This window comes from Alligator mississippiensis, chromosome 1 (assembly GCF_030867095.1).
Source record: "Alligator mississippiensis isolate rAllMis1 chromosome 1, rAllMis1, whole genome shotgun sequence".
In the NCBI taxonomy this organism is placed as follows: domain Eukaryota; kingdom Metazoa; phylum Chordata; order Crocodylia; family Alligatoridae; genus Alligator; species Alligator mississippiensis.
Genome location: NC_081824.1, coordinates 298664025 through 298677809, shown reverse-complemented (window position 1 = coordinate 298677809; position 13785 = coordinate 298664025). Strand labels below are relative to the sequence as shown.

General features: G+C 40.3%; 1 protein-coding gene across 3 annotated transcripts in view; it reads left to right on the top strand.

Moving 5' to 3' along the window:
* PRDM15 (PR/SET domain 15) overlaps positions 1-4822 on the top strand; it is a 59019-nt gene extending 54197 nt beyond the window's left edge. For all 3 annotated transcript variants that reach the window (XM_014599195.3, XM_019476421.2, XM_059720757.1), the window contains exons 23-25: positions 181-261; positions 1170-1382; positions 1819-4822. In XM_014599195.3, coding sequence (XP_014454681.1) covers positions 181-261; positions 1170-1382; positions 1819-2295 — 771 coding nt within the window. In that variant the 3' untranslated portion in view covers positions 2296-4822. The remainder of the gene's footprint in view (positions 1-180; positions 262-1169; positions 1383-1818) is intronic.
* Positions 4823-13785: the final 8963 nt, after the last annotated feature.

Sequence of the window (13785 nt, the reverse complement as noted above, 5' to 3'; positions counted from 1 at the left end):
AAGGAAAGAATGCCACAAAATTATTAATGCTATGCGTTAAATCCTTTAAATCAGTAAACTGCACCAATTAACATGTTCAGCTGTATGTTCTTGTCCTGTGACTTCTCATTAATGCAACACTGCCACTGTTTGTGCGCTTCTCTAGCTGTAACTTATTTGGTGTTCTCTGTTCATTGCTAGGTCCTTTCGGTTCGAATTGATGATTTAGAGCAGCTCCCAGAAACTACCACTATTGATGCCTCCTCTATTGGAATTGTTCAGGTAAACTAACGACAGCAGAATCCTGAATCTTCTGTAGCTCTGCAGCCTCATCTTGTACCAGTTTTTTTCCCATTGATGTTTAGGACTTACCATTGTTGCTTAAAAACTCCAAAATATGAATATTCTCACCAGCACAGTGGTTTGGATTCAGGATCCTGTACACACTTTGGTTGTTTGGCATTTGCTCACAAGCATGATTATAACAAGCTGGAAAAAACTTTTTTTCCTGAAACTGGAGTAATAGGCTTGGAAGTCCAGTTTTAAATGTTGTATGTTATTCTAAGGGTAGTGTCTAGCATCTCTAAAATTAGTTTGTGCTTTGTGTAGAGAGGCTTGGGGGAAAAAAAGATCAGGAAAGAAATCCAGGTGAAAATGGAGCAGAAGTAGGCAGAGTTCACCAAGTGTTATTATTTATCAGTTATTCATTTCACTGCATTTTGGTTGTCTGCATGGAGGATTAGAAACAAAGGACCTGCCCTAAAAGCCTTACATTGGTGATAAGCGAACAGAGAGGCTGTGGAGATAAATATTATAGAATCCAAAAAATGGAGTGGCAAAGGAGAGAGCAAAAGAGAATACTCAGGGAGGGAGTGGACAAGAGTGAAAAACAAATGCAGAATGAATGTAAAAGTCAGGGCAGGAAGAAAGAGGAATTCTAATAGAAACCAAATCCCATGCCTAAAACAAAGGCAATACTAGGCTGTTTAGTGTGAGTAGTGCTGTATAACAGTTAATTCTAGGTTGTGAGACCATTCTTTCAAATCTGGCCTTTTTAATATATTGATGTCTTCATCTGAGGGTAGACAGTAAACCTGCATTTGGGGATAGTCTCTCATTCAGATCTTTGCATAGCTAAACTACTTGAGCAAGGGCTTTTTTGTCATGCTGAAAACTCTCTATACCTGCAGCCAGAGCTAGCCCTGGAACAGGGAGAGTTACCAGAAGGTAAGCAGCATATGAAAGCTCCTAAACGTGGCCCAAAGCGAAAGCAAAAAGCAGGCGAAGAGGAGGAAACACAAGTGCCTGAGGACCCTGCCTTCAGTGAATACACAGAAAAAGAAGCAGAATTTGCAGGGAACGTTGGAGATGAGACCAACTCAGCTGTACAAAGCATTCAGCAGGTGAGTTCCACTGGAAAGCTTATAGACTGGAGACATTGCTCCACGCGTCTGGGCTCCTGGAATCCTGACAAACGTGCCTGAGCTGAGCATTTAAAGATGATGGTAGGAAACTGCAATAAAAAGAAGTATAGAAAGTTCAGAAGAATGAAGAGTCTGTTTAATCCCTCCCCTCTGCTGCCACTACTTAGTCTGCTGCATGCCACCAATTTGTTGGAACTGCAAACTTGAAATTAATTAAGGAAACCTTTTTGAATATTATATGTCTGTCTTTTTCGTTGCCATCTTCCATTTGTAGCAGCAGTCAGATCTCCCTCTATAATTAGCAGTAAAAGCATCAAAATGGGCAGCATCCACCCAGTCCTTCCTGTTGCTAGTTATTTTACAGATAGTCTGAAATCATAAGGGTTAGGTTTTATTTTCTGTTTTTCTTCCTTAGGTGGTGGTGACCCTTGGCGACCCAACCGTCACAGCCCCTTCCAGCTCTGTTGGGTTGACAAATATCACTGTCACTCCCATTACCACAGCAGCTGGAACCCAGTTTACAAACCTTCAACCAGTGGCTGTTGGCCACCTGACTGCACCTGAACGACAGTTACAGCTTGACAATTCAATTCTTACTGTGACATTTGATACTGTCAGTGGTTCTGCCATGCTTCACAATCGCCAAAACGATATTCAAATCCAGCCACAGACAGAGGCAGCCAATCCTCAGTCTGTGGCCCATTTTATAAACTTAACCACCCTGGTGAACTCCATTGCTCCTCTAGGGAACCAGATAACAGAGCAGCATCCCTTGACGTGGAGGGCAGTACCTCAGTCTGATGTCCTGCAGCCCCAGTCACAGCAAACACAACAGCAGTCAGGACAACAGCAAGTTCAAACAGAACAGCAGCAACAGATGTACAGCTACTAATTTATACTTGGAAATGAATAGGACTGGGAGAGCAAGCAAAATCTCTGGGGAACTTTTAACAGAATTCTTCTGTGGATACCAAATAGAAGTGGGGAAATGTTTATACAATGAAATGTAAACTAAAATTGGCAGAGCACCCTTGCAGCAATCGAGTCCTGAGATCCCTGCACATTTTCTAAACATTGCAGTGAGTCTTGCCCTAAATTCTGCACTCCATTGTGATGGTATGTTTAATGTAGTAATGCTTCTGGATTCAGCAGGAGCATCACAATGGACCTGACACAAAAATGTGGAGAAATCACAAATGGCTAACGTGACTCTAAAGCTTACAAAACCCCTTCAGCCATAAAACATACATTTCTTTCCAGTCTGGAGGGTATGGAGATGATATTGACAGTGTGCTGGGATTCACTGGTAGTCACCTTGTAGAGACTGTAATGTTAAGACATGAATGAACAAAGTGATAATTGTCTTGTTTTATTCTTCTTTAAATCATGTATGTACCAGAGCATTTGATAAAGTAGGTGGGGTTTGGGGCTGGGTTAGGGGGAAGGTATGATGTGGAAGAAAATGTACCTTAATTTCACAAAGTATTTCCATTCTGGTGATGGAAAATCCTTGGCCTTTAACAACAGTGTCAGTGTTACTTGAATCAAATAGCCAATCAAATGTTAAGGAGACTTTTACAGTCTTCTAGTAAAGATAAGTCTGAAGCAAACCAGCAATGAACTGAAACCATGTTGTGAAATTTTATGTAATTTTTTTCAAAGCTGCTTTAATATGGCTTTTAGCTAGGGGCCTTGTTATACCTTATGCTGTGAACCACACAAATATTGACTGGTGTTAGTGCTAGCTTGGAGTGTGGAGCAATCATATCCTTAGTCTAGAAATCATCTCTGATTGTCCCCCACCCGCGCAGCTTTGACTTGCAAGTAGAGGCAGGGGTAGGACTAGGAGCTGTAGCTGTGAGTTACCACTAGGGGGCTAGTGAGCCAGGACAGGCTTCTATCCCTGCTTTATTGGCAGGGGTATGAGAGATCCTGGGATAGTGGAGGATTTCGGCTTGGGCGGCACATCTACGAGAACTGGCCACACCTTAATGGAACAGGAGCTGGGTGGTACAGATCAGAGATAATCCTGCCCTGCAGTGGCATAACTTTGAGCCACATAACAACTGCTTAAAACCATATAAGGTGTTAATGTGTGCAGGGGTTAAGAGCTCTAGGAGCTGCCCAAAATTACTATGTAACAAGGCCCTAACAGGCTTGAAAAAGAAATGATCAGTCCCCTTTGATCATGTTCAAGATGTGAATTTACCAATTAGTCTTTCATTGTGTAATAAACATTTGAGAGAGTAATTTTTACATATAAATATATATATATGTGTATATGTGTGTATGTATATATATATATATATATATATATATATATATTTAGCCTTTGTACTTTCATGTGTGTTCTTGGTGAATGTTTATGTATTAAGGACCCTGCTATGATTTTGGTCCTTTTTTGTTTTGTTTTGTTTCATTTTCTCCCTTTGTTCTTCTGCAACACAGAACTGGTGTGTGAAGTCTGCTTGTAAAACTTCCAGAACCCATCACCACACACTGGTTATGTGTGGATACAAAAAAGTCAAAGTGCAATGTCTGGCATATGTGATACTCTGCCACAAGGAGGCAGCTTGAGCCTGTGGATAATAGACAAGCCCTGCCTGGCTATAGGGGGAAATTAAGGATTGCTTCAGCCATTTATCATAGCTGATACTACCTGGTAAATATTCACTACCTGGTAAATTGTAACTTTTGCATTTCCTTATGCTACTGAGCAGTCTGGATTGTTGTATGTCAAGATGAAGATCATCTCCCATATAAAGAAAGCAGCATTGTTGTTGGCAAAGAGCAACAAATGCTAAAAGTTGCTCTTTGTCACTGAAATAACAAAAGTTATGTAGTATCTTCCAAACCATCAGTGGATGAAGAACAGATTCCTTTACAATGATTGCTACAGACAGAGGCGCTCCAATATGATAAGACGGACAATAAAGCAGTTGATCAATGCAAATAGACTGGTGTTAATGAAAGGCTCATCTGTGCCTAATATCTTGATTAAAATGTTCAGTTCATAAACATTGATTAGGAATGAGTTAAAATTAAAAGCATGTATCAACAGGATCCATTTAACCCCAGGCGAATGTATTATAACTCCCAAAGAATAATTCTACAAAAACAAACACCTCAAAATACGAATGTCTAGAAACAAACAGTAAAGGGATGCAGTCACTTCACTCATCATTACTTGGTCCTTATGCTGTCCAGGGGCCTTAACCAGGACTGAGGCCTTAACCTGCTTGGCATACCGTGGTAAAAAACATACCACGAAGACGGTTGTACCTCTAGAACCAACCAAATAAAAGTCATACCATGTATTCTTCCTTCAATTATTATCACTCCTGACAAATTCCATTTCTTTGTTCAATCTAAACTATGCACCCTTGCTGTGTTCTGAAATAAAAACAAAGTATTCTGTATATACAGAAGAAATACTCTGTTTAATTGGAGGTAAAGATTTCAACTAACCGTGTCCAAGGGTAAGTTAACATATGTCAGAACTCTTAAATTTTCTGCAGGTGTGTGTTGTTGACTGGAACTATTTATTTTTATCTCTGAAACATGGGCAGAAGGCATGTTAACAAGAAGAAACATGGGATTATGGAATAAGTTCATATCAGGTGTCTTAATGTGCGAGACCTTGTTAACCATTACAACTACCTGCAATGGTTGTTACCTTTGTACAGCTTTAAAAAACAAAAAGAAAAGGTAATAATGTTATACATGGTAGAGCTTTAACATAGCTTTAACATAGCAAAGGTAGATCTCTTGTCATGGAATTTTTTTTTTAATTCTAGTAATATGCTCTTAACTTTGTGTGTTTATCCAAACTGAAGCCTGTCTAGATGGGTGGTGTGATTTTTAGACGGCAATAAGCAAAGGGAATATATGGAATGAGTTTTAATTTGTGTCTCATTCTAAGTTTGTACAAATTCTAGCAGACTAGGGGCATGGGTGCTTTTTGCATCATAAATAATCATGACTTCAATAGGCTTTTTGTTACCAGATTTCTATATTTTGAAGGTTTTTTGAGGTAGAATTATTTTGTGGATTAACAGGCTCACTCTGTATTTGTCATTTGAAGATCATGCTTGTTTTTCTGTTTTAGTAAGCACTAAAAGCTGAAGTAGGGTGGATGGATGATATTTGCAGGATGTGGAGACCCCTGAAGAGACAGATTTGGAGGACCAACAAAACAGTGCTCCTTTCCTTCAGAGCTTTCATTTTATGTGCCTGGGACATATGGGCCACATAAGGAAGGTCACAGTGGAAAAGAAGGAAAGGCATTTATTCATGTGGAAAACTTACCCTGCCTTGCCATCCTTCATCTGCTGCTCTCTCTCAAAATCCACTATGCATATCTGTGAACACTCTCATGGGATTCCTTGCCTTCTTTGCATGGAAAGTCTGGGCACTCCTCTGACAATGGGAAGCATGGCTTCATGGTGCCCTTCTGTCTCTGGTCCCTGTCTCTCCATGTCCACTCCTAGCTCCCTTTCCCTTTTAGCTTTTTACCATTCGCCTATCCTGAAGATACCACCCCCCCCCCCCCCCCCCCGCCTTTCAGAATCAGCCTAGTGAGGGATGTTTGGTTGTATTTCTACACTTTCATTTTAACCTTGCTCTTCATTCTATGCCAAAATGGTATTAAAGGTATAGGTTGTAGCTGTGTTTGTCTAAAGACATAGGCAGACAAGTAAAATGCAAAATGGTATTAAAAGGTGCTTCTTGCAGCAAGGTCAATAAAATTAGACTAATATAGAGGTGTTGTAAGCCAAAAATGAGCCAAAAATGGTTAATGATTCATACTTGCATAGAAATGCTGTGTGCTTGGTAACGCTACATGTAAAATTTGAAGGAAATGACTTTCATTGAGGAACTTTTAGTAGACAGTGTTGAAAACTGCTTATAAGTAGGGGAAGAGTTTTTGCCTTTGCTACAGAATGACTACAGCTGCTTCATATGGCATCAGTTAAAACATTCATAATGTGATAGATCACATTAGGAGTAAGTTTTAACAGACGCAATAATATGATGACTGTTTAATGCAGGAGGTCAAACAGTAGTAGTGACCCAAGAAGGAAATCTTTCATTTTAATTCTCTCTCAAAACCTTGAACCTTATGATTCTTCCCCTTCCTAAATTCTACCACCAAGTTATCTAGTATCCATCTATAGGCTAGAGATAAACTAGCAGCATGGGCACTTCAAGCCATTTTTCTAGACCAATGTTGCACAACCTTTCCGGTGTATGGACTGGTCCTGTGTGTTGGGTCCGGTCACAGACAGGCCCCATGTGGTGACCAGTGGATGCATGCAAGGCTGTTATCCAGCCTTTGAGGCTCCTCGTGGGTCCACAAATTTAGCAACAGAGAGTGATGTGCAATGGTGCCATGGGGCTCCCAGAAATGTGGCAGTTAATACTGCCACTTCTCCCCTGCTGCCTAATTTCCGGACCCACAGGGACCACATGGACCAGATGACTCCCCTCCACAGTCCAGATCCAGCCCATGGGCTATACTTTGAGCACCACCGATCTAGACTGATCAGCAATTTTCAACTATGATAATTTAAAATAGTTGGGGGCAACCTTTTTGGAAGGCAGGCTACAAATTAGTCCTGCACTCTCCCAAAGTACTGCTTTGATTGAACCCTTTCTCCTCCCCAATCTGCTCCCTGCCCTGTATTTTGTTACCCAGCGTGCTGCTCTGCTTTCTTCTCCCTTGCTTTGCCTGTCACAGGTTGGGGTGTTAGGTCAAGGATGATGGTAGTCTTATGTAGAGTTTAAATTATGGTTTGTATGGGATGGTTTGGATAGGGATGATCCTGCCTTGTGCGGGGTGGGGCTGGTCTGAAATGATGACCTCTGGAGCCCTACTTCTCTATGATTCCTGTCCTGTGCTCCTTGCTTGATCCGCTCTGCTTTCTGCTCCCTTCCATATCTGCCATTGTACTGCCTGTTCTCTCCCCAGTCTGCTTCATGTCACATGCAGATGCTGCCCACACCACCCGTGGCACGCCTGGCTACCCCTTCTTTAATACATGTGCCTATAAACGTGCTCCAAGGCATTCTAATTGATTCATCAAGTCTGCTGGAGTGTTCTAATTTGAACGTTCCAGCGTGCTGCAGTGTCATGTATTCAGCATCTGCATTTCAAACTGGCAGTGGGGGCACTTCAACTAAAACTTGACAAACGAGCTTTAGTTTAAAGCATCCCTGCAGCCATTTTAAAACATGGGACACTAAAAACACATGATGCTGCAGCATTTTAATGAGAGCAGCTGTCCAGCAGCCACTCTAATTACAACACTCTTCCCCCCCCATGTATATAGACTCCCATAATGAATGGTTCATTGTCAATTGTTCTATTGTAGTTGTATCACAAGGAATGTCTTTGTTTAGTCCTTTGATAGCCCTCCTCCCACCCTACAATATTTAAAGGGCACTTTGCAGCAAGATGGCATAAATGTGGAAGCTCCTTGATCAGGACATTTTGAATAGAATAAAAGTCAAAAAAATTTAGGAAGTTTGCATGTATGGGGATGAGAAGGATCTTTTTCTGCCAGAATGAATATAAGCTTAATTTTTAGATCGTCACAACTTTAAAAGTGACTCTGGCATTCTTTAGTGCAGCCGTCACTGGTATTTGAGCATCTGTTGGTCTTAGTTTAACTAAACTTCCTAGGGAAAAAAGGGATCCTAGGCAATGAGCAACATGCAATCCTGTGAAACAATCTATCTGAAGAAGCTGGGGTGGGTAGTTTTCAGGTTGAGCCTAATTTAGAGAGCTAGCGATAGCTTCCTAGTCATTTTCCTTTGTGTCTCCTGCAGTTGGGGAATTCCCCCCGATTGGTCTGCCTTTTAACTTTTGTCAATTTTTTTTCTTTGTTAATTTGAACCACTAGAAGCATCTGTTTATATGAGCAATTTCTGCTTTGCCTATGCTTATCTTTGCATAGCAGGAGAGCTTCTTAAAACCTACATTTTTAGACGAAGTAAGTTCTCATTCAAATGAATGCCAAAATTATACTGCACTTCTTTCAAATGGTGAGGGATGTACAATGCAGCTGAGATCTGTTTCAGCTATGTTGTGTTTGCCAGTTCATTACTAGCTTTTAGATTATTTACTGTAGTTATGACATTTTCCCAATAATGATTTGTGGATTTGTGTATCAGTTCATTAGCAGCAAACCTAGAATTATTTTGAGCCAACATAATAGCAGTGTTGTTCCTTGCATGTGTGATGGCTTCTCGACAAACCTTTTATCTAATTGAAAGCTGTTTAGGGTACCTGGATTCTAAAGCAAAGGAGTAGCTAGACGCAAACTACCTTTCTAAGGGTGGTGTAGTTCTTTTTTGGTTTTGAATACATAATAGGATTTTGCATTCAAGTAGCACAGAAATTGTGTTAAAGACAGAAAGATTATTTAATCAACAAAATACAGTTACAGGGTACAGCCAAAAAATATATTGCACAAAATTCAGGGTATAATTTGAAAAAAAATCATTGCAATATCACTGTTGTAAAGAAGCTGGAAGAACAAGAGGCTAAGTCCTCAGTGATGGTCTGTGATTTCTCTCAGGAACACATAATGTATCAAGTGCCATTACTGTCTAATATTAAATTTTTTGAGCCCACTCCATATGGAAAGTGTATATTTTATGCAGAAACCTACATACAACTTTTTCAGTTGTCTAAACAATCAAGTTTCTGGACGTTTTACTGTTCCAGAAATTATTTGGAGTTAACACTTGGGTAAATTAGTTCACTTTCAGAGACTTGTTTTCCCATTTGCAATATAATAAACGGGAGGAAAGTGGGGTGTGTGCGCGTGTATTTAACGATGCCTGAATTTTCCATCCTGAAAACTATTAGAACTGAAAAAAACAAACCCACCAAATATCAGTGCCAACCACTTATATACAATGGTTGCACTTACACGTGCACTTTACTGCGGAGTTGAATAATTAGCTCCACAGTAAAGCGTCACAGTCTATACACATGCAGTGGTATTGGGGCACAGTAAACTAATTAACTCCACTGTAGGATAGTACTGTCGGGAACAGTGTCTGACAGCAGAGTAAATAATTGCAATCAAACACTTGTGTAGGCAGGGACCACAGGCAAAAATTATGCCCAGTTAGCTATGGCAGGCAGGGGGCCAGGCCCCTGCCTGCGGCCTAGTCATAGTTCTGCACGTTGGGCACTCTCACACCCCATTCAGCCTTCCACTGCCCAATGCCACTACCTGGGGCCCGGGTCTGACCTCCCAAGCCAGCTGCCAGCCCAGGTCTGCCCTGCTTTGACTCAAAAGTGCTGCTGTCCCGGGCACATGTATAAATGCTTCACTGGGAGCAGTGTACTGTGGCTCAAAGTGCTCCAGAGTTTATTGTGTTGCATTAAGCCCATGTGTAGATGCACCCAATATAGATTCTATGAAGTGCAGTTTAGAAGCAGTAGTTTTGGTATATTTGCATTTAGTGATTTTTTTTTCTTTTCAATAATAAAATTTCCTTTTCTGTGCAGCTATGAAAAATGTAAATGTAGTTTCTCACTGAGATTTTAGCATTTATCTTATGTTTATATAGCATTGATGAGATCACTGCACTTATTCTAACTAATAATTTGCTACATCCCTTCTCTCTAGTTGCTCAATGCATTGGCTGAACCTGTGTGAAAGAAAAAGGAAATGTAGCAAAGGTGGAAAAAAGGCAGTCAGTGAGGTCCTACTTTAACTGTGTTTTATTGCTGCATGGAAAGAGACTACCCAACCAAATGACTTGCACCTGACCATTCAATTAAGTTAGCTAGTCAGGGCTTGTATGGAGTCCCCTATGGTTCAGTGGTAGAATCCTCGTCTGCTGTGCAGGAGACCTAGGTTAGATTCTCAGACGCTTATACAACTACAGTCATGGAGGCACCAAATATCTGGACTTGGTCTGGCCTTTAGATTCTGTCTCAGTGGCCTAAAGGTGGGGTGGAAAGTCTGGGCAGCCTCCACTCCTCCATACTTCTGCCTAGACATATGCATTGAAGGTCTGGGTGACCTTTCACGTATACACCATGTTCCAGAGAGATTGATGGTTGCCATCTCTTGGGGTTTGTCAGCATAAAGTACAGCACAGGAAACTTCCACCATAGATGTGATGTACTGGTGCAAAATATCATGTTAACATGCCGCAAATATTGTTCTCTGTCTACATTGCAAGGGCTGCATAAGCTTCACTACTGTGATGTGGTTAAATGACTGCAATTTTCCTAATCTAGGCAAGCCATGGGAAGCCATGTTGGGGTTGTGTGTACGTGACAAAAGATAGCTTTTGTTAACTCTTGGGACTAGGCTTAGAAACTACACTACCCCTTACCTTTAAAATATGCAAGGAAATAGGGTTTGTGCGAGTCATAATATCAGCTATTTTAAATTATAGAATCACTGGGTTAGAAGGAACTTAGTCACCTATTCCTTGAGGGAAGGATCCACTGTTCCTAAAATCACTGGGTTAGAAGGAACTTAGTCCTCTATTCCTTGAGGGAAGGATCCACTGTTCCTAAAATATCTTAGACGAATGTCTATCCTGCTGAGGAGATTCTACACCATGTTTAAGCAGCTTGGTCCTACTGGGCATTTATACATGTGCTCCGGAGGCAGGGACACTTTAATTAGAGCGGCTCTTAGAACTGCTATAATTAAAGCACCCCCCACCTCCTGGAGCACATCTATGAACGCCCAGAAGTTTAATAGAGTCTGCTCCAATGTTTTGTAGTTACAATGCATTGGAGCAGCCTCTGCATTTGTATAGGCAACCACTGTTCCTGTAGTTAAGAAAATTTTTCTGACACTTAGCCTAATCTGCATTGCGGTAGGTTAAATCCATTGTCTTTATCAATGACCTTTGTTTATATGTTTTGTTGGGGAAACTACAGATCACTTTGAATTTGAAAATGTGGGTCAGGTACAAACATTATGCTTTTACCGATGTAAGTTATCAGAAACCGGTATATACCTGTAAAAGAACAGAAATTTGGCACACAAGACCAGTCTGTATCCATAACAGAACAGAAGTTTATCATGTGTAGCCTGGTTTAAACATCGTAGAACACAGTGCACGATTTACCCCCCGCCCCGACCAACCAAAGGGCAAATATGCGTTCTGTCTGCTACTTGTCTAAACAACACTGTTCACAGAAAACCGTGGAACTTAGATCAATTCCACTTTGGGATTTTTGAATGTCTGTACCTAGCCGTAATATCTAAAACAGGTGACTTACTCTTCATACTTAAAGTTAGCATTTGAAAGAGTGGTTTAATTTTTTAAGTCGTGTACTGCATGAATTTTTCATTGTTTTTGCCTTTTTTATGTGAATACAGACCTTGTTATAATGAATGGAACGGTATCTTTGCTGACCTCATTCTGATGATGGAGTAAAAATATGTTTGGACACAGAAAGAGCAAATACCAATGATACTTTTCAGCAGGGTACATGCTAATTGGGGGGTGAGTACTTTAAGGCAAATACAGACACAAGTCCTGAGAAGAAGCACTCATACATTTTGAGAGAGAACCTGTTAGCGAGTATTGATCAATCCAATAATTTTTTTTTTAAAGGAGGCACACGGTCAGTAACTTACCTCTGAATACCAGGATGCAATTACATTGGCATGGAAATGCTTAAACTGGTATGTCTTATGCCCAAATGAAGACATATAAGGTGGATGCTGCTTCTATAACTTGTACATCTTTGCAAATGTTATTACTTTATCCAGAAACTGCTGTTATAGATTTGATGCCAGTGTTTCTTGTTTTAATAAAAATAACCTAAAGATAACAAGAGGTAAATCAACAAAATGATACATTACTGGCATAAGCAACAGTTAGGGCCCGTCACAGGACAGCACCCCTTTCTGTTGGGCTGTCATAGTAACATTGGCTTGACAATACCATGTCTTAGGCAGATTATCATTTTTCAAACACACTTTCCTGGAAAAGCTATTGCTGTGCTACCAGGAAGGAGTGATATTTTTATTATATGCTTAGTTCAGTATATGCAATTATACTGATAAAAATTTTCCATGTGAATAATATGTGTAGTCATGTAGAGACCAATTTTTGAGGTGTTACAGTGATAATGGAATAAAGCAGATCTGCATATAATTTTCTGGGAGAGATCATAGAACAACTTGCTCCAGAGCTGTTGAATGTTTTTGTGGACAGTCTAAAAAAAAGGAGGGTTTTTGTTTTTCCTCTTTTAACTCCACACCTAAAGATTTAGGACCAACCCTATTCTGACCTGTCAAAGGAATTAATGCCTATTTGACTGATACAAAAGGACTGCTTGTGTCTGAGGGCCTAGTTTGTCCAGTAGTGTAAAAAGTTAATTTTCAGAGTAAATAAAACTATGTGAGGTGGTTTATGTTAACAGATTTATCTTGTTTTAGTGCTGTGTGGGGGAAAAGTCAAATTTTAGCCAATTTTTGCCCTGAACCTGCAGGCCTTATTCAGGCAAGATCAGAAGCTGTCTGTGGAGAAGACAGTGGAATCAATAATAGATCTGAGTCCCTTTGAACACATGCAAGTTAAAATTACTTAACTGGTATAATCACAGGGAAGAATGAGGAACTTGCCCTGAGGGCAAATGCATCTTACCTTCATTTACTTTCCTTCCTTTTGTTCACTGTTTTCTCCCATGGAAGACACGCAGAACTCAACACACACTAATTTTTCTCCCCCTCAAGCCAGAATTTGTGTGGTTATTTACATGGGAAAAATGGTTGAAACAGGTGCACATCTTCATTTACAAAGAGATATATAATGTGCTCCAGGGAGAAAAGTCTTACCCAGTCATACGGTACTCATTGTTAGTGTGGTTGAGGAATCCAGTCATTCCTAAAAACATTTCTGGTTGGCAAATGGACAGCTATTATTCTCTTTCCAAACCATATGCATTACCTTCTCCTTTACCACTCCCTTTTTGTTCAGTGGGGTTAGTAAGCCAAACTAGAAAAGCACATGAGTTAAGTGCAAGTATTTTATTAAAATGAACCATGATCTAACTATTAATCTGAACTGAGCACAGAATAGCTGTGTCCAACCAGTGTTTGTAACATCCTAGGAATTCCAGTCATGTTTGATAATTGTACATTCTGCCTTGCTGTGCACCTAACTATCACCATGTACTTGCCACATTACTGCAAATAGACACAGATCTTTCAAACACTTACACACCTCCTGAACTTTAAAGACACGCACAAGCGTTGAAAGGGCTGATCTGAAAGAGTGTTGCCATTTAAAATGTGTTTTAAAGGAATTCAGTTGGAACTAGCACAAGACTACCACAAAAGCTGCATTTTCATTGCTACCATTGAGCATAATAACATGAGTA